This window comes from Prionailurus bengalensis, chromosome A1, assembly GCF_016509475.1.
Source record: "Prionailurus bengalensis isolate Pbe53 chromosome A1, Fcat_Pben_1.1_paternal_pri, whole genome shotgun sequence".
NCBI lineage: Eukaryota > Metazoa > Chordata > Mammalia > Carnivora > Felidae > Prionailurus > Prionailurus bengalensis.
The window spans coordinates 118,378,129-118,403,599 of record NC_057343.1 but is presented as its reverse complement, the minus strand read 5'-3'; the positions used below and the strand labels follow the sequence as shown (position 1 = coordinate 118,403,599).

Below are 25,471 nucleotides of genomic sequence, written 5' to 3'. Positions count from 1 at the left end.
GCTTGCGCAGCCGCCGTGACCGCCCGGTCCCTCGGCCGCCCCCTGAAGGCCAAAGGCGGCGATGCTTGGGCGATCGCCGTCACTACTCTCCCCGCCTCGCCTGGTAAATTGAAGTTTGCCTCTGGAGAAGTGGGTAGAAATGCAGATTCTGTGACCAGGAGGTTCCTTTCCGTAGTTCTGGGATAGGCCCTGGAATTCGAAATTTTGCCAATCCCTAGAGGTGAAAGGGAGACAGTTCTCTATCCAAGACAGACACTCCTGTAACAATCTCAGACGTGCTCCTCCAGGTAGAGTAAGCAAGGTTCCCCCATCCAAACTTCTCAGAAATGCTGCCCATCTTTGGGGCACCTCCTCCATGAAATCATTCACTCACTGTTCATATTACAACACTAATAACTACCATGTTTATTGAGCAGTCAGGATGCTTCTCTTCACCATAACCTTATGGTTTTAGATACTATTTGTTATTCCTACTTTATTAATGAGGAAATTGAAAGTAGAGAGGTTCAGGAACTTACCAAAGGTCACATGATTTCTTAATAGAAACTGAGTGGGAATTATAATCACATGCCCTCTACCTCATACCATATGCATAAGTAACTCAAAATGGATCAAAGACCTAAATGTAACGCTAAAACTATAAAACTCTTAAAAGAAAATGTAGGAGTAAATCTCCTAAACTTGGATTAGGCAATAGTTCCTGAGATGTGACACCAAAAAAACAAAAGAAAAAATAGATAAATTGGAATCAACACAACTAAAACCTTTTGTGCTTCAAGTACACTATCAACAAAGTGAAAAGACAATCTACAGAACAGGAGTAAATATTTGCAAGTCGTTGATCTAATATTCTGTATATATAAAGAACTTCTGTAACTCAACAATACAAAAAGCAAATAACCCAATTTTTTAAAAATGTTTTTAAATGTTTATTTATTTTTGAGACAGAGAGAGACAGAGCATGAATGGGGGAGGGTCAGAGAGAGGGAGACACAGAATCTGAAGCAGGCTCCAAGCTGTAGAGCCCGACGCGGGGCTCGAGCTCACAGACTGTGAGATCATGACCTGAGCTGAAGTCGGATGCTTAACCGACTGAGCCACCCAGGCACCCGCAAATAACCCAATTTTAAACGTTTTCAAGGTTACCCATGTTGTAGCATGGGCGAAGGATCTGAATAGACATCTCTCCAAAGAAGATATACAAATGGTCAGGAAGCACATGAAAAAATACTCAACATCATTAGTCATCAAGGAAATGCAAATCAAGACCGCAATGAGAAACTACTTCACACTCACTAGGATGGCTATAAAAAAAGACAGATAATAACAAGTATTAGTGAGGCTGTGGAGAAATAGGAACCCTCATACACTGCTGGAAATGCAAAATGGTGTAGCTACTCTGGAAAACAGTTTGACGGTTCCTCAAAAAGTTAAACATTAAAAAAAAAAAGTTAAACATAGGGTTACAATAAAACCCAGCAATTCTACTCCTAGGTGTATACCCAAGAGAATTAAAAACATACATTCACACAAAAACGTGCACAAATATGCAACTACGTTTGTAACTATTTCTTTGGGTATAGCGTACATAAATGTTCACTATAGCAGCAATATTCACAACAGTCAAAAGGTAGAAACAACTCAAATGTCTGTCCTTGGATAAGTGGATAAACAAAATGTGGTATATCCATACGATGAAATATTACCCTGCCATAAAAAGGAATGAAGTACTGATCAATACTACAACATTGATGAACTTTAAAACCATTGTGCTGAGTGAAAGAAGTCAGACATAAAAGGCCACAAATTGTATAGTTCCAGTTATATGAAATGTCCAGAGATGGCAAATCCACAGGGACAGAAAGCAGATTTGTGGCTGCTGGGGGCTGAGGCAGGAGTGGATGGGAAGTGACTGTTAATGGATATGGGGTTAGTTTCGAGGGATGAAAATACTGTGGAATTAGATAGTGAAGAAGACTGCACAATTCTGTGAATATACTAAAAACCACTGGACAGCACACTTTTAAAGGGTGAATTTTATGAAATGTGAATTATATCTCGATAAGAAAGTTTTAGGTACAAAACACTAAAGTTCTCAACACTTAAGTGGGATGCTAAAATGTTGGCTCCAGTTCTTGGAAACCATCAAACTAATGTGCCCTAATGACCTAATAAGCTCCTGTGTCCTCTTTATCATATACTTCTCCCCCGAGAAAAGCAACTTGCAAGGGTAGTCCTCTAGTGCAAACCTACAGGATTCTAAAAGTCTTTACCGCCACTATCTTCCAGGCAGGATTGGCTTCAGGGGCCAGCCACCTGTGTACAAGCCACAGGGCCTTGTTTTCAGGAAGGCCTCAGGCTCACAAGGGTCCTGCTCTTGGTCTAATGCTCTCCTATGGCCATCTTGAAATTCTTAATTTTTTAATAAGAAGCTGTCCATTTTCATTTTGCATTTGGCTCCACAAATTATGCAGCTGGTCCTGCACCCAGAAGAGAAGAAAAACCAAGTGAGTAAATCAAGGTGTTGGAGGGGTTTCCCTGACTGCCACCAAAGGGAAACTTTTGAATTGCAAATAACCACTCCTAATTTTCCATATTGTCACAGACCAGAAACCTAACCAACCCTTGTGATAGATACCCAAACCAGAAACATATTCCTTAAAGATGCAAAGACAGAAGAAGAGTCTCTATAGTCACTCACTAATATCATTATTCATGTTTAGCCAAAGGAAATAAAACCAAAAGCAAAACATATGATAACCCTACCTCACTTTCTCACAGGTGAGACCATGAATCCTGTCAGAGACCTACCAGATGCAAAAAGTAAGGGAGACTAAGAACCAGTTCGGGAAATTCTCACAAATCTGAGCAGGAGGTGAATTGTGACATCATGTCATGACCTCATGTCAGAAGTCACAGGATGGAGGGAATAGAAGAGAGAATTTCAAAGCAGTGTTAATAATTTGGACTCAATGCTTAGCGTCCAGAGACAGTGTTGTAATAAAATTTGGTTTTGCACTCCATAAAAATAACAGATTTTTGTATCTTTGGTTTCATGTCCTTTATCATTTTTCAAATGAGCTTTCCCCGGGGGTGCCTGGGTGGCTCAGTTGTTTGAGTGTCTGACTTTTGATTTTGGCTTAGTTCATGATTCCAGGGTTGTGGGATCGAGCCCCATGTTGGGCTCCACACTGAGCATACAACCTGCTTAAGATTCTCTCTCTCTCTCTCTCTCTCTCTCCCTCTGCCCCTCTCCCAGACTCGTGTGGTCTCTCGCTCTCTAAAATAAAATATAAATAAGTGAATAAATAAATAAATAAATAAATAATTGAGCTTTTTTGCATGTGCCCAGCCCTATACTGTGCTAAGCACTTTACGTGCATTATCTCATTTAAATACCCAGGACTCCATAACTGAGGCAATCTTGTCTCCCCATTTTACAGATGAGGAAGTTGGGGCACTAATGGGTGAAGTGATTTCACCCATGTCAAACAGTGGTGACATTCAAGATTAGGACCAGTCCCTCACCAATCTGACACTCTGCTGTAGCCTATAAAAGAATTAGGTTTGTTGTAGCAGAAATACAAAGAGAACAAAATAGTTCTTGCCATAAGAATTAAAAAGGAAAACCCTAAGGAAATCAGGATTAGATTTTATGACATGATGATAGGTGAGAATGAGAATACAGAGGGAAAGAAAGAGACTCCCCTCCATCACTGTCCCCAAGCCTAGTAGAGGATGGAGCCATCCTCAATTGTCATCCCTATTTTAAAGCTAAGGAAACTGATAACAGAGAAGTTAAGTGACTTTTCACTGTCACACACATGGTATATTATGGAACCGAACTTTGAATCCAGGCGACTGGAGCCCTGAGCCCACATCATTAACCCCAATGCTACGCTTAGATCAAGTTAACACTTCACTCAAGGGAAATGGTCAGTTGGGTGTGTAAGGAGAAACAGCCAGATCACCTGTGAGACCAGCTTCTTAGGTTGGGGCAGCTCATACAATACCTCAGGTCATCCCAGGGTTATATAAAAATAGACTCCTAAAAAGACTTGAGGTGGCTGACAGCATAAAATGTTTTCTGTGCTTCTGATGCAAGGTAAAATTTGATTTACAATAATAGGCACAGAATGATCATGTTTATACTTGCAACCTGGCATTTTATTATTATTCCCCTGAATAACTGTGAAAAGGGTTTTGTAACCCCAAGGTAACATGGCTCTGTAAGAAGGAAAGGGGGTGAGATTTAGCAGCAGCTGCCATCATAAATCAGTGTGTGGCTGTTTCTCTCAGAGCTCCAGGCTCAACTCCTGGCTGTCATAAACTTATAAAGGGAAGCCCCATGAGAATTTATGTAACGATAGGAAGACTCATTTTCCTTCCTGCAAGAACCTTTCTGAAGCAAGGCAAGAATTAGGTTGATTAGATTCTGTGTGAAGAAAGAAAACCAAACCAATGGTTCAGAGGAAGGGAAAATGTGGGTCAACTTGAGCTACTTTCCTTGCCAAAAAAATTGACCTTGTAAATAGAGACGAACATGCTGAATTCCACCAAATAAATGAGTGACTGGATGACCGAATAAGCTAATGAATGAATGTGATCCAGGCTTCCCCCTGGGGTGGTTCTGTCAGTGTGAGAACGGTTCGATATTGGAGTCACCCAGAAATGCTGAATATATAACAAGGCCAATCAACACAGTCAGCTTCTGAATATTCATGCACAGACGATGCTTCCAGTCAATATGTTTGATTTTTGTGTTCACTGATAGATTTTCAAACTCGCTGTGTAAATCAAAATTCTAAAGAAGAAGGAGAAGGCCAAGAGGAAGGGGAAGGGGAAGAGATTGGGGAAGAGGGAGAAGAAGGGGATGAAGGAGGAGGAGGAGGAAGAGGAGGAAGAGGAGGAGAGAAAACAGAAAGATAGAAGAGAAACTTGTGTTGAGACTATATATCACTCTGAGTAGGACTGCCAGGTAAAAATACACTAAAAAAATTGTCATCATTTGTCTAAAATTCAAATTTATCTGGGCACCTTGTATTTTTATTTTTTAAATCTTTACAACCTGTTTCTGGGCTAAGAACCCTATGGAGAAGAGAAGGTTGAGGACAGTATCTGGGGACACGCCCACACCTGGGAGTCAGAGGAGGGAAAACCAAGGACGGAATCAAAGAAGCAGACAGAAGAGTCAGTCTGCAGAAATATGGGGAGAGAACCAGCTATACACAGAGCTTCTACTGAGTAGTGACACAAGCATGGGGGAGAGTTGCGGACCAGGAGGACACACAGTAAGAAAGGCCTGATGGCTGTAGAATTTAGCTCTGACAAAGTTGTTAGTGCTTCTAAGGAGTTCTAAGTCAGTGGTTCTCAGTGAGATTGGTGTGGAGATGGGGTGTATGTCAGAGCGACTTATATATCAGAATTAAAATCTACATGCTAGAAGTAGCCCACTCTCCCTCTGAGGTTGGGGGAGAGAGACAAAACACATGTGTAACATGGGATGCCTGGGTGGCTCAGTCAGTTGAGCGTCCAGCTTCGATTCAGGTCATGATCTCACGGCTCGTGGGTTTGAGCCCCGCCTGGGGCTCTATGCTGACAGCTCAGAGCCTGGAGCCTGCTTCGGATTCTGTGTCTCCCTCTCTCTCTGCCCCTCCCCCACTCGCATTCTGTCTCTGCCTCTCTCAAAAATAAATACACATTAAAAAAATATGTGTAACCCTTATCAACTCAGAATTTATGTGCTCCCATTGTGGTTACTAAAGCTAATAAATTTTAAGTCTTTTCTTGCATTTTTCTTGAAAATCATGAAGGAGTCCCATAGTTCACAACAATTCATTTACAAGTCCTCAAATTCAAGTTGCTACCTTCCTTCACAGTACCCCCTCCATCATTTCCTCGGCCTTCATCAACCCCCCTCTCCTATTTTCCTTTTATTATGTAGATCAATTAAGCCTCTCTTTCCAGAAACAAGTTCCAATCAACTTCCCCAACTCTGTCCCAAATAAAAGGTGAAGACTTTTTGAAGGGATGGTAGAGGGAACGGAGCTGGCAGTTATAAAACTCTCTTCAGCCGGGTGGGAAGGGGATACATTTGAATTTTCTTGCCCTGTCTCTGGAATTCAGAAAAGTGATTCTGACACCTGGCCCTTTTTGAGAGCTACCACTCTTAACCAAGACAACCAAAACACAAAGCCTTTTCATTCCTTGAAAAGTTCTATTTCTTGGCAAACTTTCCCCTGCAAAGTACATCTTTCTTTCTGTACTGGGCCCAGAAAGAGGTGCCATTGTGTGGGAGTGGACATCTGTCATCTGTCCCAACAAAGACCACAAAGTGCCATGTCAGGGGCAGGAGACTCAGAACATCTACCTGAGTCTCCCCAACAAGATTCCTGGCCAGACTGACTCTAATTCCAACAAGGTCTTGCTAAAAGAAAGAGGCTGCCCTTGGGTGGTCCTGTCACCCTCCCAACAGGAATGATCCCAAGGAGGATGAAGCTTGTGAGCTTCACCAAGTGGCCTTGTGATGGTGACTGTGGCAGCTGCTGGGCAGATTCACAAGGAGCCCTGAGGGTGGGAAGCCGGCCAAGCAGCACGTTCATAGCACAGAGTACGATCCTAAGCCTGCATCCAGCTGAGCGGGGAGTCCCCCCAAGGGTCAGAGTCCCACCTTGCTGGTCTGACTCAAGTCTCCTCAGGACACCAAGTGTTTTGAAAAACTCCCGACTCCACCCCTCCCACTTCGTCCCCCAACCCCTCCCCACAGCCAAGGGCCCAAGTGTGAATGACCTCATAGTTGGTGGTGAGCAAGGCTTTCAAACACCAGCCCTTATGCTGCCCTCTTTAAAAAATATATATTTCGGACGTAAGGGAGGCCATCCTTAGCTTTCGCAAACCTATTTGAGAGTACCTGCATGACTTCAAACCAATTTTCAAAACTCAGAGTGATGAGGGCTCTCCAGACAAATTCCATTCACCTCTTGACATATGACTGCTAAAGAACAACTGATCCCCGCAGCCAGAAAGTAAGAGAGAGAATCACTAAGTGGGGATCTCATTCCCAGAGATAATCACCTTGTTTGCTGGCTTTGGATTCTTATAGGGTTGTCTCAGCTTTGTGCCCCCAGTGTGAATAAAAGAAACAACAACCATAAAAACCATCTGTGAAATCTAAATTCAAGTTTTCTTGTGACCTGTGAGACCACTTTTTGCATCCATGGTACAGCCAAGGCAACACATACACACAGAGCATAGATATCACAGTGTCCCTTCAAGAATATAAATGTTAATACAGGTAAAATCATGAATTCCATAATTCTTTCAGTGGGCCTTGGGTGACATCGGGTTTCTCCTGAAAGGAAGCAATTGTCTTCGTGGATAAGCTCCTTACATTTTGTTCCATGAAGCATGGGTCTAGAGCTATGGATATTCGTGAACTCTAGCCACCCACCTCTCTGCCTCTGTACCTTTTTCTCTGCCTTTGGCCACCAGATGGCATTCTGGAAACACTCTTTGCACCAGAGTTTTCTGCACCAAAGCTCCCCTGCATTGCTCCCAACTGCCCTCCCCCTCTCCCTCCTCTGTTTTCTTCCAGTCCATTTTCCAGAGTGCAGCCCAAGGGGCTTTTTGGAGGTCCAATTTGCGTGATCTTGGGCAAGTTAGCGAGCCCTCTGTGCTCAGCTTCTTTCTTTGGTATGAGGGTGGCACAGAGGGATGTAGGTAAAGACCTCAGGACAAGGCCTGGCCTATAGCTACTGTCCTCATCATCCTTCTCAGAGCCATCTGAGCCATCTCCATTCAAAAGCTCCCCTGTGGCCTTCAGGACAAGGTCCAAATTCTTAGCATGGGACCCCAGGCCCTCCAGGATCTGGCGGCCCCTTCTAACGTCCCCAGACCACCTTCTTCCTCTTCTTTCTTCACACAGGCCCTCTTGAGGTACTATAAGGAGCCAGATCCCTCACCTCTGGCCTTTGTCCACTCAGCTCCCCCTGCATGTTCAGTCTGTCCCTTGTTCACCCACCTTCCTCTGACTAACTCCTCCATGTCTTCAGGTTTCGGCCCAGTGCCCTCCATGAGGGAGCCTCCCCTGACCCCCAGGCCCAAATGCAGAGCCACTGGACCCACTTCTTTCCTTTTCCCCATGCCCTCCTTCGACTACAAGCCCCTTGTGGGTCACTTTGTCTTGCTAGCTGACTTGCACATGATAGGACACATGAGGGCCAAGAAGCGAGGTTGCCATGCAAGTTATCACCCAGGGGCAGTGAGCACAGGGCACGTCTCTGAACATGGGGCCTGTGCTGGCTCACTCTGATGCACAGGCAACATGGCCTAAGCCTGAGCTGAGGAAGCCCTGGAAAGTGAGCTTTCCTGGCCAATGAGGAGGGAAGGGACAAATGCAAGGCCATCTTCACTATTTGCATCGGAGGCATAAAACCTGGGAAATAATACAAGCTACAGTAACAGTCCCAATGAGTGCCTTCCCTGTCCCCTTATAGGTATCATCTCGTTGCATCCTTACCACAACCTCAATAGGTGGGTGAAAGCTACATTCTACAGAGAAGGAAACAGAGGCCCAGAGAGGTTAAGGGACTTTTACAATGTCTCCAAGCTTGTGAGTGTTCTGTCTCTAGGGCCATACTGTAGGAGATGGCCCCATGGATTCAGGCCCTTGCTGTGTGTGGTTCAACAAGTGACATGGACGGGAAACCTCCAGGAGTGGAACATGGACAAGGTGTGGGGAAGAAAAGATGAAGGGAAGGGAGATGGCTCTAAGGCCATGGGGCTCCCTCAGCTGCCCCTGTCCTACAGGCCCACAGGCCCATGTCCCAATGGGTACCTCCAGCTTCAAGGACTCAGCAGCAAACACCCCCCTCAAGGAAGCTGGCCTTAAATTCCCATCATTTCAAATCCTTTACAAACCTCTAGACTCAGCCCAAGGCAGGGTATAAAACCAGGACGGTGCTGGGGCAGCAAGTGATCCTGGGGGCCTCACTGTTGTGAGGAGGTGAGTGGGGGGAGGGCACACCTGAATATATCCACATCCTTAGGAGTGTCGGGGGTGGAGAGGAGTACTGTTCGTGGGACTCTGTCATAAACAGGAGTGGGGAGACAAGAATCAGGGGAAGGGAGGGATAAGGAGAGGAAGGCGTGGGAGAGGGAAAAGTATAAAAATCTCCGAGGCAGGGGAGCAGGAGGCCGGGGATTCCCCTAGACAGGGACTCAGGCAGGACCAGATGCAGAAAACAATGGGCCTGAAGGCTGGGGAGCAGGAAGGGAAGGGGGAGGAAGCCACGTGGTCAGGTCAGAGAGATTCCTGCGCTTCAGGAGCCAAGGCCATGGGCACCCTCCTGGGTTTGTGTGGGCAGGGGCTGCCCCAGGGCCAGTGGAAGAGCCAGAGCTTGAGGTGGGACCAGCAATTCAGTTCTCAACACCCACTGCTCACAAACTTCATTGCCTGTAACTCTGAGCCAGGACTCAGCCCTTCACGCATCATTTCATTTTGTCTTCACAATTTCCTGTTGTGAGTGCTACTGTTCTTATTCCCATACACACTTTAAAGATGAAGTGGAGGAGGCCCAGAGAGGTTTAGTGACTTGTCCCACATGGCCCAGCTGGTAAATTGCAGAGTCAGGATTAGAACCCAGTTGGACTCTGACAGTCACTCTCTTAATCACAGTTGCTTCCCAAGAGACAAAAATGGGTGATCTGGGCAGAGCCAAGACTTTGAAGTAGATGAGTGTAAGGAAAAGACTGGAATGGGAGAGGAATAATGGGAATATGAGGGAATCAAAGAGAGCTGAGGAAAGGAGAGACACAGGGTGCATGACACGGCCAGGAGGGGTATCAGGGGCAGGCGGAGGCTCAGGCTTTCTGCCCACTTGTTTGCACAGCAGCCTTTCCCTCGGTGGCCACCTTGAGTGGATAGCACCTTTCCATTGGCCTGTCCTGGGACTCCCATCCTGCTCAGCCACAGGCCACTCGACAGTGGGGGAAACACTCTTTCTCTAATTGGCATTGAAACTTACAGCCCTCCCTTTTCCTGTAGGTGGGGTTTCCATAGGAAAAAGCTGCTTCTCCATTTCCCTAGCCCAGCAACTGTTTGGAAGTCAGATCCCCACATCCTGCTTTACTGGGTCAAGTCCCTCTTGGACCGGCTCTTTCTATCATTTACTGAAGGGGACCAATGGGTGCCCCTGTGTGGGGTCTCCCTTAGCAATTTCACTTCATCGGTGCCTGGACCTCTGAGATCTCTTCAGATGAACATGGCCTTGCCTGGGAATCCTGCTACTTCCATCATCATCTAATTATGGGACAAGGCTGTGACAACAGGTTTTGGCGAACGGGGCTAATCAAGCCCCCCAGGAAACACTGGAGGACTTGCCTACCCTTTGAAGAACTCTAGTGGTTTCTGAGTCTAGCCCACTCTGGCGGTAAGCATGATACGACTTCTGCCACTTCTGCTGGGGCTTTTGGGGCCAGGTGGCTACTTGTTCCTTCCAGGGGGTTGTCAGGAGGTGGTCACTCTCACTGTGAGATACCAAGTGTCAGAAGAAGTGCCGTCTGGGACAGTGATAGGCAAGCTGTCTCGGGAACTGGGTTGGGAGGAGAGGCATGGGCAAACGGGGACTGCCTTCCAGATCTTGCAGCTGCCTCAGGCGCTCCCCATCCGGGTGGATCCTGAGGACGGCCTGCTTAGCACAGGGAGGCGGCTGGACAGAGAGCAGCTTTGCCGGCAGCAGGATCCCTGCTTGGTTTCCTTTGACGTGCTTGCCACAGGGGATTTGGCTCTGATCCACGTAGAGATCCAGGTGCTGGACATCAATGACCATGAGCCACAGTTTCCTAAAGGCGAGCAGGAGCTGGAAATCTCTGAGAGTGCCTCTCTGCGCACCCGGATACCCTTGGACAGAGCTCTGGACCCAGACACTGGCCCCAACACCCTGCACTCCTACACGCTGTCCCCCAGCGAGCACTTTGCCCTGGATGTCATCGTGGGGCCTGATGAGACCAAACATGCGGAACTTGTGGTGGTGAAGGAGCTAGACAGGGAAATCCACTCATTTTTGATCTGGTGCTAACTGCCTATGACAGTGGGACCCCCCCCAAGTCAGGCACCAGCTTGGTCAAGGTCAATGTCCTGGACTCCAATGACAACAGCCCTGTGTTTGCTGAGAGCTCACTAGCACTAGAAATTCAAGAAGATGCTGCCCCTGGTACTCTCCTCATAAACTTGACTGCCACAGACCCTGATCAAGGCCCCAATGGGGAGGTGGAGTTCTTCCTCAGTAAGCACGTGCCTCCAGAGGTGCTGGACACCTTCAGTATCGATGCAAAGACAGGCCAGGTGATTCTGCGTCAACCCCTAGACTATGAGAAGAATCCTGCATATGAGGTGGATGTCCAGGCAAGGGACTTGGGTCCCAATCCCATCCCAGCCCATTGCAAAGTACTCATCAAGGTTCTGGACGTCAATGACAATGCCCCAAGCATCCACATTACATGGGCCTCCCAGCCATCGCTGGTATCAGAGGCTCTTCCAAAGGATAGTTTCATTGCTCTCGTCATGGCAAATGACTTGGACTCAGGAAATAATGGTCTGGTCCACTGTTGGCTGAGCCAAGAACTGGGTCACTTTAGACTGAAAAGGACAAATGGCAATACATACATGCTACTAACCAACACCACACTGGACAGAGAGCAGTGGCCCAAATATACCCTCACTCTGTTGGCTCAAGACCAAGGACCCCAGCCCTTATCAGCCAGAAAACAGCTCAGCATTCACATCAGTGATGCCAATGACAATGCACCTGTGTTTGAGAAGAGCAGGTATGAGGTCTCTACTCGGGAGAACAACCTACCTTCTCTTCACCTCATTACCATCAAGGCTCATGACGCAGACTTGGGCATTAATGGAAAAATCTCATACCGTATCCAGGAATCCCCAGTTTCTCACTTGGTAGCTATTGATTCAGACACAGGAGAGGTCACTGCTCGGAGGTCACTGGACTATGAACACATGGCTGGTTTTGAGTTTCGCGTGATCGCAGAGGACTGGGGGCAGCCTCAACTTGCATCCAGCGTCTCTGTGTGGGTCAGCCTCTTGGATGTCAACGATAATGCCCCAGAGGTGATTCATCCTGTCCTCGTTGATGGAAAAGCCAGCCTCTCAGTGCTCGTAAATGCCTCCACAGGCCACCTTCTGGTACCTGTTGAAACTCCTAATGGCTTGGGTCCAGTGGGTGCTGATACAACGCCACTGACAACCCACAGTTCCCGGCTGTTCCTTTTGACAACAATTGTAGCAAGAGATGCAGACTCAGGTGCAAATGGAGAGCTCCTCTACAGTATTAGGAGTGGAAATGAAGCCCGTCTCTTTGTTCTCAACCCCCACCTGGGGCAGTTGTTCATCAACATCACCAATGCCAGCAGTCTCATTGGGAGTGAGTGGGAGCTGGAGGTAGTGGTAGAAGACCGTGGCAGCCCCTCCTTGCAGACCCGAGCCCTGTTGAGCGCCTTGTTTGTCACCAGTGTGGACCACTTGAGGGACAGGGCCCGTGAGCCTGGGACCCTGAGCACATCGGTGCTGACAGTGATTTGCCTGGTCGTACTTCTGGCCATCTTTGGGTTGGTCTTGGCTCTGATCATGTCCATCTGCCGGACAGAGAAGAAGGACAGTGGGGTGTACAACTGTCGGGAGGCTAAGTCTACCTATCGCCACCAGCCCAAGAGGCCCCAGAAACACATTCAGAAGGCAGACATCCACCTTGTGCCTGTGCTCAGGGGTCAGGTGGATGAGCCCAGCGAGGTTGGGCAGCCCCACCAGGAGGCAGGCAAGGAAGGGACGATGGAAGCAGGCTGGGACCCCTGCCTACAGGCCCCCTTTCACCTCACTCCAACCCTGTACAGGACCCTGCGTAACCAAGGCAACCAGGGAGCATTGGCTGAGAGCCAAGAGGTGCTGCAGGACACTGTCAACCTCCTTTTCCATCATCCTAGGCAGAGGAACGCCTCCAGGGAGAACCTGAACATTCCTGAGTCCCAGCCTGTGATGGGCCAGCCACGCTCAAGGCCCCCGAAGGCTACGGGCAGCCCCGCAGGGAGGCTGCCAGGAGACGCAGGCAGCGAGGAGGCTCCACTGAGTCCACCGGCCTCCTCTGCAACCCTGAGGCGGCAGCGGAATCTCAATGGCAAAGTGACCCCTGAGAAAGAGACAGGTCCCCGTCAGATCCTGCGGAGCCTGGTCCGGCTATCTGTGGCTGCCTTTGCAGAGCGGAACCCTGTGGAGGAACTCACGATGGATTCCCCTCCTGTTCAGGTACCTTGGGTGTGGGCAGCTCTCTCTGTGGTCACCCCTGGACCACCACATCAGACGCCCCCATTACCCTCACCTTCATCACATGCATTCCTTGGGCTCCCTAGGGACTTTACGGTATGTTGGATGCAGTGGGTCAGGGCACAGTTCTGAGGTCAACAGAATTTAGCTGTTGGGCACCTTACTTGCTATCTCTGAGTCTTTGTTTTCCTCTCTGTAAAGCAGAGATGATGGTAAGAGCATCTGTCTTGGAGAGCTGTCCTGAGGACTTAATTAGTTCTTATAAAAGCACTTACTTAGGGTCTGTCAAGTAGACACACAGCAACAGGCACGCCTAAGAATACATGCTTTGGGTTCAGACTGCCTGGGTTCAAATCCTGGCCCCACCTCTTCTTAGCTGAGAACCAAAGGAACATTACTCAGCTTCTCTGTTGTTGAAGACGTCTGCGTTAATTGTACCCATCTCCTAAATTTGCTTGAAGATGAAATGAGTGCACTTAAAGCCTAGAATAATGTCTGGCACATAGTGAGCACTCAGCAAATGGTTACGATTACTTCTGCAAAAGCTCTTCATCTCTTCTTATCTGGGCAGCCTCCCCATGAAGCAGGCCAGCATGGGCATCATTGCCCCCGGGCTCAAAGGCTGCATTTGACTTGCCTAAGACTAGACTTTGCTGGCGAGGCCTATAGAATGGGGCAGTGGAAACAATCTCAGAACTTAGGAGTCTGGCAGATCTGGGTTTAAATTTCAGCATAGCCGCTTAGTAGCTGGGCAACCTTGGGCAATTCTGTCAATATCAGAGCCCCCCTTTCCTCATCTATTAAATGGCAATTATGATGCCAAAATTACCCTGCGTCTACCTCCCAGGGGTTGAGGATCAAATGGTATAATGAAGGACAAAGTATCTAGCGACCAGGGATTTGCTAGACAAAAATGGGAAATCTTTTTCAGAGACTGTAACTTATCTCACACCCATATCTGTTCCTCTCCACTTCAGATAACTTTCCCTGTGCCAGGCTACCCACTCAAGGCACACTTCTGTTTGGCCAGGCCATTGGCTCAGGTTTCCTGTGGAGCAAGGACACAGCTTCCTTCCCCTACACCCTCCCCAGGAAGCCACCTGGCGAGAGCCCGGCTCCTCTCTTACGAGTCTTGCCCTGGGACCTATGTAGCCCCAGAGGTTGCCCAGAGCCATTCATTCGTTCGTTCATTCATTCATTCGTCAAATGCTTACTGAGGGAGCTTTTTGAGCCAAACACTGTGCTAGCAGAGATAGCAGAGAACAGGGACTGTGGTTGAACCCACTAGGGTGATGGAAAGAAGGGTGCCCAGTTGGGATCAACTTGACAGAAAGAGGCAGCTTGCTTAATGCTCAGGTCTTTCCAGCAGCCACAGCAGAGCCAGATCTGGGATCAAATTGTAGCCCGGCTTCTAACTGCTATGTAGTCCCTGTGAGCCTCATGTTCCACATCTGCAAAATGGGTGTAATGGTGGTATCTCATCCCTAGGGTTATTGTAAAAATTAAATGAGATTATACACCACCCCTACAGTTTTTAAGTGATTATCATAAGATCTATTAATAAATGAATTATAGGGGTGCCTGGCTGGCTCAGTTGGTAGAGCATGTGACTCTTGATGTTAGGGTTGTGGGTTCGAGCCCCATGCTGAGTAGACAAATTACTTTAAAGAAAAGTAAATAAATGAATTATATATCTTCACTCATTTAATCCTTATAACTACAACCACCTGGGCCTCATTATTATTCCCTTTTGACCGCTGAGGAAACTGAGACTCAAAATGCTTAATTTCTCAAGGCCATCCAGTTGGAACTGGAGCAGGGGAAGATTTAGAATTTGAATCCAAGTCTGACTGATTCCAGAGTCTGTGCTCTAACATTGAAGTGACTCTGAATGACAGCATTATGTTCAGGGCGTGGCAGTCGGGGACTGTCCCTGAAACATCAGCTAACCCTTGGAAGAGTGGCAGGTGCCTTAGGAGGGCTTCTGGGCCCTGGCAGAGAGGGGGGATCTGCCCTGAAGCAGGCAACTGGACACTGACTCTCCCAAGTCACAGTGAGACCCCAACCCTTACCACCTCCTCTTCCAACTGTCCTCTGTGGTTTTGACACTTTCTAGCTGGAGCTGCCCAGAGAGGCCGAGTGGGCCTTCTCAGGGAAAAGTGGGGGTAGGCCCAGGAGCCAGAGGCAGTGTTTCTAGGAGTAACAACCCTTACTCCTCACATTCTCTGAGCATTTAAAAATTTAAAACCATTGGATTAATCCTGGCAATCCGGTGAAGAAGGCTGGATGGGTATTTCCAGCTCCAACTTAGAAATGAGGGAACTGAGGTCTGAGTATGTCTAAAAACCTGCCTAACGTTACACATACTAGAAATGACCTTGAACTAGAACTCAGCTTCCCAAGACTTGGTGTGTTGCCGTCTCTTTCAAAAGTCCCTGCATGGTCTGGTCCTGACATCTCATTCACCCCCTGCCCTACTGTCCAGCCTTTCTGAACCTCTACGGTCTCCTCTGGGCTTTCAGCTTGCAGTGCCTTCTGTTCTCATTCTTACCCTTGCTGAATGAATGAATGAATGAATGATACATTTTGCTTTCTCCACAGCAGAGTCTTGCGGTCTGAGTGTTTGAATACTGCTAAAGGCATGGAAATAACACCTTCAGACAACGCTTATCAAAGTAATAATGAATTTATGGTCAGGAAATGCCCTTTTCACCCCCATCCCACAGATTCCAGCGGGAGCAGGTCACTGAGAATGAGAATGAGGGGATGGGCCCAGGGGGTCCCCATTCTCTCCCTCAGACACCCATGTCCTGTGGTGACAAGACAAAACAAGGAACCTGCCTGCACAGGTCCCTGCCTCCGTCACTGGTCACCATCCCCCATCTGATCACACAAACATCTGAAGCTGGAGGAAAGACTATAAAAAGAAAGCGCCGGCATTGAGGGAAACATCCGGCAAGGAAGTGTGCTGGGTCGGAATTGTGTGGAGTCAACAGATTTTTCCTGTCTTGCAGCAAATCTCCCAGCTGCTGTCCTTGCTGCATCAGGGCCAATTCCAGCCCAAACCAAACCACCGGGGAAATAAATACTTGGCCAAGCCCAGCGGCGGCAGGTAAGCAGCACATGTACCCACAGGCTTCTCGAGCCCCCCACTGGCTCGCGTGCACCCCTGCGGCCTCTGTGATCTGAGGAGGGGTGAGCACATCCCAGACAGCAGTCCCCTGGGAGAGCACCGGACTGCATCCATCCCCCCATTCCAGGCAGCGTGGTCCCGGAGCAACTGTATTTATAGTATTTATAGGACCCAGAGTCTCTAAGGAAATGACTTCATCCCTGAGGCTCTATCTATCCCCTGATTGCAGAGGTGCTGGGCTAGGGCTTTAAATGTGTAACTTTCAGCTTTCTTTCTCTTGACCCTTAAACATAATATAAGGACTCCCCGGCTAAGGATATGGGTGTGTGGATGTGTTCTTTTGGACACTCCTAGAATTAAAAAGACCTCAAGGGGACATCTAATATAATTCTTTTTTGTTACAGATGTAGAAACTGGAGCTCTAAGTAGTTTGATCCGACCTCTCTGTGTTAGACTTGAGCAAGCCAGATAAATCCTCAGGGCCTCAGTTTCTAATCTGTAAAATGGAGGTCATCACACTTCCTTGCAGTGATGGGGTAAAGATTTAATGATCAGATTTACTCGAGGCCCACAGCCCAGTGACTGGCACACAGTAGGTGCATAACCACTGCTCAATCCTTTCCTCCTAAAGTGACTTTGCTCATGGTCACATAACCAGTGAGTGGCAAAGCTGGGACCAGCTCGGGGCACCTGACTCCAGGTTCAGTGCTCTTGCCTTGACAACTCATACCTTCTTCTTTGCAAAGATGGTGGGAGGTGGTGGAGAGCACCACTGATTGGTTTTCTCATTTGCAAAATGGGAATAATAACAAGAGAACCCCTTACAGATGTGAAAAGCCTGAGAAGGTGCACATACCTTGCAAAACCTAAGGCGTGACTCAGAGTAATTGCTTAATAAACATTAGTTGTTGTCATCATTATTGCAAACTTGTCACCTTCCTGTTGATTGCTTCATGACAGCAGGAATGGTCACAGAAAAAAGGCAGAAAAGATGCCCAGACCTTAAAGCTCCTCAGGGAGCCTTCCCACCTGCTGGAATGTGGGGCCACACCTGTCCTGCCATACTGAGGCAGTCCCGAGAACTAGCCTCCGCAAGTGATAGGCAGGGTTTGCAGGAGGGAGAGGCCAGGATGGGGACAGCAGGAGTCAGGTAGAGTCCAAGTGGCTTTTGGATTTCTCACCTTAGCTACATCTTCTGCTGCCCTGCTCTTCTGGCCTGGGATTTGGCTTCAAATAGGGAATATGGAATATTCAGTCACTTTGTCCACAAAGCATTTATTAAGCACCTACTTTGTACTTAAGCCAACCCCTGCTTTGAGCACTGGTGAGCGGGGAATGAGGTGGACAAAAATCTTTGCCCTCACTGGAGCTCATACTCAGATGGACGGAGGTGGATGGATAGATGGATGGATGGGTGACTGCATTGTCTCAACCAAAGTTACTCTGCTCCTACTTTGGGCCAGGCATTGCAAAGGAGTAGGAGGGACAATGGTGAGTAATGATATCAACGCATTCATTGTTATTTCTATTTGCTGAGTGCTTGCAAGGTGCCAGGCACTGTACTGATTTCTTCACATACAATGTCTCATTTTACCCTCACATGCCCCTTGAGGTGGGGTTATTATCCCCATTTTAGAGATGAGGCAACAGACTCAGAGTAGTAGCACAAGGCCTGGGACCAAGTTATCCAGTTCGTCTGACTCTGAAGGCCGAGCTGTGTATCCAGTTCCTTATGTGAAGGAATGAATGCTGGCATGAATAGAAGAATGTTCATGAACAGGAATGAATGAATCTATGTGTGAATTTCCTCACTCATGGACTGGTTGGCTTCCTTTGTAGGAGCACAGTCCCAGACACAGATGGCCCAGGTGCCAGGGCTGGTAGCCAGGCAGAACCAGACCAGGAGGAAGGGCCCCTGGATTCTGAAGATGATCTCTCTGTGAAGCAGCTGCTAGAAGAGGAGCTGTCAAACCTGTTGGACCCCCACACAGGTAAGGAACTCCCCAGGATCACTCTGACCTTGCTTCTGCCTCCAAGGTCACCTTGCATGCCCTCCATGGGAGAACACAGACATTCTGTTTCTGGGCAGGAATATCAGCAGCATTTTACTTTCCCTAAAGCTTCAGGCAATCTTCATTTGTTTACAGACAAGATGCTACTTTGATTATTCATTTTAAAAATCATAATAATAGCAAATGAGCTCTTGGTATGTGCCAGGTACTGGGGAGTGTCTCATATACATTATCACATTTAATCTTCCAGTCTTTGGAGGCAGATGTTATGAGCTCCAATTTAGAGATAAGCAAACTGAGGCTCAGAGAGGCACTGCAGCCTGCCTAGAGTCACTTAGCTCATCAATGACGGAAAAGGAACCAACCTGGGCCTGCATGCCATCAAGGAGACCTCCCCTTACTTCCTAAACCACTCATTTGTGTTTCTTTGGTGGGCTTAAATATCCTTTGACCCTGAGAACTGAGTCAAATCTTTAATGTGTTAATATTGCTAATTGAAACAAAAAAGCACATTTTCTAGAGAAACAATTAGTTTTGATATTAAGTACATAATCTGGTGCTAGCTGGACATTGGTTAGCCTCCTTTAGGTAACATAGCATACCTCTGTACATCCCTACGCTGTGGTTTTCTGTTTCTGTGGTTAATAATGTTTCTCAGCTGGACGTATCCTATGTGCTCCATTTGGCTGTAAACACATCGAAGGCATGGCAAGGACTATAACTAACAGGCGCACCTGGGTGGCTCAGTCGGGTGAGCGTTGGACTTCAGCTCAGGTCATGATCTCATGGTTCATGGGTTTGAGCCCCATGTCGGGCTCTGTGCTGACAGCTCAGAGCCTGAAGGCTGGTACAAATTCTGTGTCTCCCTCTTTCTCTGCCCCTCCCCCACTCATGCTCTGTCTCTGTCTCAAAAATAAATAAAAGCATTTTAAAAAATCTTAAAAAATAAACACAGGGAAAAAAATCTTTACAAAAGTATAGCTAAAATTTATGGAGAGCTTTCTATGTACTAGTCCCTGTTCTGTGTTCCTCATGAGAAAATCTTACAAGATAGAACATCTTAAGAGAAACTATTCGTTATCACCATTTCATAAAGGAAAAAACTGAGGGGCGAGGGTGTTTAATAATTTTCCCAAGGTTGTGCAGAAAATGGTTACTAACACTGGCAATGTGGCTCTAAATTAAAATTAAGGAAAGTTAAATCTAATTAAAATTAAGTTAAATGAAAAATTCAGTTCTTCAGTTATAGCAGCCACATTTCAAGTGCTCACTAGCCACTTGTGGTTAGTGCATATTGCTTTGGGCAGCACACATACAGAAAGTTTTGTAGGACAGCATTGTCTAGAATCTACAACCATGAGGTCCAATATGGTAGCCACTAGCCACATTTGAAAAAGGCTAGTCGGAATCAATTTGGGATATATGGGGGCCTGTACCTGGCTCAGCGGGAAGAGCATGCAACTCCTGATCTCGGGGTTGTGAGTTTGAGCCCCATGTTGGGCACAGAGATTACTTTAAAGAAAAAAGAATCAGACATCTTTAAAAAAACAAAAACGAAAACAAAACCTGGAGCGCCTGAGCCAGCTCAGTCAGTAGAGCATCTGACTCTTGATCTCTGGTGGTAACTTCTAGTCCCATGTTGGGCATAGAGCTTACTTAAAATAAATAAAGAAATAAAATGTATTTTAAAAAGTGTAACTTATTATTTTTTTAAAGAGGATGTGATAGGGGCACCTGGGTGGCTCAGTCGGTTGAGCGTCCGACTTCAGCTCAGGTCATGATCTCGCGGTCCGTGAGTTCGAGCCCCGCATCGGGCTCTGGGCTGACGGCTCAGAGCCTGGAGCCTGCTTCCGATTCTGTGTCTCCCTCTCTCTCTGCCCCTCCCCCATTCATGCTCTGTCTCTGTCTGTCTCAAAAATAAATAAATGTTAAAAAAAAATTAAAAAAAATAAAAAGGATGTGATAAAAATATAAAACACACTTCAGATTTTGAAGACTTAGTATGAAAAAAATGTAAAATATCTCATTAATTAAAAAAATTACATGATAAAATGAAATTAATTACAAAAATGTTTTACAAATCAATTTCATCTTTCCTTTTGACTTTTTTAAGGAAGAAAATTTAGAATGACCTCTATGGCTCGCATTAATCTCTACTGGCCAGCTCTGGGCTGGAACCTGTGGGCTTTGCTGCCACACGGTCCTGCTTCTCCACAGCACAGAGGGCAAAGAGCACAGGAGCACTGTAAGAAGTAGGGGGGGTGGTGACGAGGGCAGCAAGGATAGAAAAGCCTGGGCTGCTCACAGGGCAGGGCTGAGAAGGGGTGAGCTCGCTGACCCCAGAAGTCTGGGGAGCATCCATCTGATAATATGATAAGGACAATATTTAACTGGTCACACGAGCTCACTGAATGCTCCCAGCAACCTGACCAGATGAGTCCTACTATTTCACCACTTTATGAGAGAAAAAGGAGGCTCAGAGAGGTTAAGGGATTTTCCCAAGGTCACACTGCTCATAAATGGCAGAGGTGGGAAATCAAGCCCAGGCCAGCCCAGCGTCTACCTGCCTCGGGGTGGATTCACCATTGCTTTTCAGCCATTCTTATACACTCCAGTGATTTTCTCATTCCAAGCCTCATTCCTTCTGAAGCTCTCTGACCCTGGCACAAAAGCCTGATTCTATAACACCAAAAAAGTTTCAACCTTATTACCAGAGTCTCAGGGAACTAAGGTTTACATTTCCCAAATGCCCAGGGTTAATATTTATGTTCAATGAGTCATTCAAGAGATGCTTACTAAGTCCCAGGCAGGGGCTGGACCAGTGGGGAAGAGGTCTGACCCTGACAAGGCAAGACTAAGACTCATTTATCAATATAAACAGTGATTAGCTGTATTTTGGAATAACTTTTCCAAATTACAAAAGTAATATTTGGTTAAGGTAGGAAAATGTAGGCAAACAAAAAGAGAATAAATCACTTCTGCCCAGGGGTAACTCCAGTTAACATTTTGACATATCTCCTTCCGGTCTTTTATTATATGCATAGATTCTAAAGCAGCTCACCTGAAGCAAACATTAAATACACACTAAAGTGGATGTTGTACCTTTTTTTTTTTTTATTAAACACAGTTGCTTAACCATAAGACTTATACTTTTTTTCCTTTGACTTGGCCTCTACCATTGGGCCCAGGGCTAGTTTTCTTTTTTTTTTTTCCTTAAGTTTTTATTTATTTTTAAGAGAGACAGAGACAGTGTGAGCAGGGGAGGGGCAGAGAGAGAGGGAGAAAGAGTCCCAAGCAGGATCTGCGCTGCCAGCACTGAGCCCGATGCAGGGCTTGAACACACAAAACTGTAGGATCATGACCTGAGCCAAAACGAAGGGTCAGACACTTAACTGACTGAGCCACCCAGGTGCCCCCAGGGTTATTTTTTTGAGATAGTATTTTTGTTCAAGAGATGTGAAAAGGAAAAGCGTGATGGTGGCATTAGGGATCTAGGGGACAGTTTTTCACTGTCCCATTCCTGGGACAGCCCTTAGGCAGACAGCCCTTTCCCAGCCTCGAGGCCAGGGTTTCCTGCAGCTTGAGAAGTAAAGTTTGAGGAGTTTAGGGCATGCTGACAGTACAGACCTTAGCAGGCCTGGGGATTCCAGAGGCCACAGGTGGCTACCCGGAGCACCCAGGGGGATAAGGGGCCGGCTCCTCAGAGAGTGGGTGGGTGGTACAGTCACATGAGGCTTTGAAGTCATCAGATTTGGTGTCAAACCTTGGTTTGGTTGCCTAGTAGATGTATGATTCAACTTCCTGGAACTTGAGTTTCCTCATCCATAAAATGGGATAGCACTCTTAACTTCAAAGGGATGTGCAGAGGTTAAATGAGGGAATTAGATAAATTGCTTGGCATGAAAGAACTTAAGAAGTGGTCACTATTATTATGAACACAGGCAGATGGCAGGACCAAGTCAGGAACTCCAGCCTTGGCTAAGAAGAGGGATGTCCCCTCCTGGCCCCCCCCACCCCCCCACCTTCCCACCCCACCCCCACCCCACCCCCTGGCAATGCCATCTGCACCTACTAGTGCCCTGAGGGAGTGAGGATCCCGACTACCCGAGTAGATGGAAGACACCCAGCCTGAAACACACCAGGCCCAGGAAATTCTTCAGGAAAGGGCCAATTTCTAATTCAAGGTCTTCTTCCTCCTCCTGCCTCCTCCCTACTCAGCTCGTGTGGGTACTTCAGTCAGCAGCCTTCCTGCCCAGCAAGCTTCCCTGTCAGGGCCTCTTCCTTCCCGTCCCCCTCTGGCCTCCCCGTCTGTCCCCCGCCATTTCCCTTCCCTCCTTTGTCCATTGCCCTTGCCCTGCCCACAGCTCCCCCCTGGCCTGCCTGGCCCTTCCCAGGGCCCAGCCCTCACTGCGTCCCCTCCTTCCCATGCAGGCTTGGCCCTGGACCGGCTGAGCGTCCCTGACCCGGCCTGGATGGCGAGGCTCTCTTTGCCCCTCACCACGAACTACCGTGACAACGTGTTCTCACCAGACACTCCGGCCATGGAGGAGCCGAGGACCTTTCAGACGTTCGGCAAGGCGACGGGGCCTGAGCTGAGCCTGACAGGCACGCAGCTGGCCAGCACCTTTGTCTCGGAGATGAGCTCACTGTTGGAAATGCTGCTCGAACAACGCTCCAGTGTGCCTGTGGAGGCTGCCTCCGAGGTGCTGCGGAGGCTCTCTGTCTGCGGGAGGACCCTCAGTCTGGACCTGGCCACCAGCGGGGCCTCGAGCGCAGAAGGACAGGGGGGCCCAGGTGGAAAGAAGGGGGCCGAGGGCAGGACTGGCAGCAGCAGCAGCAGCAGGGGGCTATGGATCCAAGAACCAGGGATGTTAGGGAGCCCAGGCGCTAAGGGTCCTGGGACACGAGCTGCTTTCTAAAATCCTTGAATTCACTGTTGAGAGGTGGCCCAAGAACTTTAGGGTGACCTATGCTGCCCCACAGAGGAGGCAGGGGAGCCATGACTAATATCTGACTGACCAAAGCAGCCCCTTGTGAAAGGCTGGCTCTGCCTGTGAACTTTTTGGAGTGAATTTTTTGGCTGAAATGAGTGTTTGTTGGCAAAACACATGTACAGCACAGAGGGTCAGGCCTCCTGTGGAACAGATGCCAAGGAGTGTCATAAGCAGGAAAGGATGGCCTCATCACATAGTTGGGGGTGGGGTGCTGGTCCTGGGGTGCCAGGCAAAGCTCTCTGACCTACTAATAAAGGAAAAGCACTGGCTCATTCTCCTGTTTGCACCTGTCAAGAGGGGGCAGGGAAGGGTAGCAGAGTGAGGTGTCCTTGTTGCCCGTTTCCTGGCAAGATGGTATGCTGAACGTGAACAGGAATAGGGCACATTAGTACACAGTGCTAGGTACACAATGATGAACACGTGTGCTCTTGACCCTACTTCCCTATTGCTACCTTATCAAATAATCTGCTTCTCAGCTGGAAAATTAGGGCTAAGAAAAGCATGACTATTTATAGAGCATTTATGTGAGCCAGTAAAGCCCTGGGCTTTACGCTAGGATTTAGTTTAATTTCCCAACAACCTTGGGAGGGAGGTGTTATTATCCCCATACCACAGGCAAGGACGTGAGGCTTGGAGAAGCAGAGTGTCTTGCCCAAGATCAAGAGTGGAGGCAGAAGCAAGCTTTGGAACTAGTCTTGAACACCAAAACCTCTGCCCTCCACTTTGACGCTACACTGCCAGCCAAGGAGAGGAAAGGAAAAGGCCCCACAGCTGAGCTCCTGCCAGGTGTGGGCTTACCTGAGCTCCCCTCATGAAACACTGTTGAAAAGAATGTTTCCAAAGCTGCTCAGGCCTCCACAGCTCTGCATTTCTGAGCACAGAACAAGAGGGACTTGGATCTAATCTGACACGGGCCTGAGCTTCTGCAGGCTCCTGTGCTTTCCCAGCGATTAGCCCTTCAGGTACAGACGTCATCCTTGCAGACGCACCGTTCATGGGTAAATCTTCCTCTGTCACAGCAGGTTTGGGCCTGTGAATTCAGGCCCTAGAGAACAGTGTATGAACTGGGTCTATGAAATCGATACTGACAGCAGCTAAACTTCCAGGGCAGGAGGGAGCAAAGAAATAGCAAATATTTTTCCAAGTCTCAGCCTTATAATTTTCCTGGAAATTTCCAAGCAGTCAGTCAGCTAGCCATTCAGCTTCTCGGTAGCATGGGGCCCTCCTGGACACTACAGGCAAAAATTCCTCTCTGTGCTCCTCCTTTCGTTCTCTGTTGGAGGCCAGTACTTATGTTCATTGTCCACAGTAACAGGCCAATCATACTCCCAGCCAGGGATAATGAAAATCATATATATTTGGAATCCAATGTGGCACCCTTATCCAGTTATTCCATTTTACAGATGAGGAAAATGAGGCCCCCAAAAGTTAAGTGCCCCAAGAGCAGGGTCTCTGGGTGTGTGTCACCTCACTTTAGGCCCAAGTGATCTCCTTACAAGATCTGTGAATTTTAAGCTATTGGGTTCCCAAAGTAAATGAGAGAGGCCAGGGGAAACTAAGCAGACAGGGTCTCAAGCCTGACCAGCCAGGTGACTGGCACAAAGCAACAATGGATATATACTTAACTTGTTGAATGAATGAGTGAATAAATGGATAAATCAGTGCTTCAGAGTTTCCTTTTATCTGTATTGGAGCTTCAGGTAAGACGTCATTAGAAAGAAAGAAAGAAAACTTCCATTATGGGAAATCAAAGTCTGAAAACCACAGAACTAGAGTAAACTATGCTGACCGCCACTCTCCACCCACAATTACTAGTGGATTTTTGATGCAGAGCTCATGTTGGGAGGGTGGAGAAAAGAAGAGATGGGGGAAGAGCCAACCTAAGAAACCCGGAGCCAAATTAATTAATTAAAAAGAAAGCTGGAACTGTGGCTGTCAAGTGGATCACTGGATGCCCTTGATCACTGCTTCACTCTAGTTCAAAAATCCCTAATCTGTA

General features: G+C 47.6%; 1 protein-coding gene across 1 annotated transcript; it reads left to right on the top strand.

Annotated features, from left to right (window-relative positions):
- The first annotated feature begins 10,079 nt into the window (after positions 1-10,079).
- Positions 10,080-25,136, top strand: PCDH12 (protocadherin 12). Its single transcript, XM_043582624.1, is given in 5 exon segments — positions 10,080-11,058; positions 11,061-13,315; positions 16,348-16,445; positions 18,306-18,457; positions 22,910-25,136. Coding segments are annotated over 5 exon segments (3,615 nt in total). The 5' UTR covers positions 10,080-10,436; the 3' UTR covers positions 23,398-25,136.
- Positions 25,137-25,471: the final 335 nt, after the last annotated feature.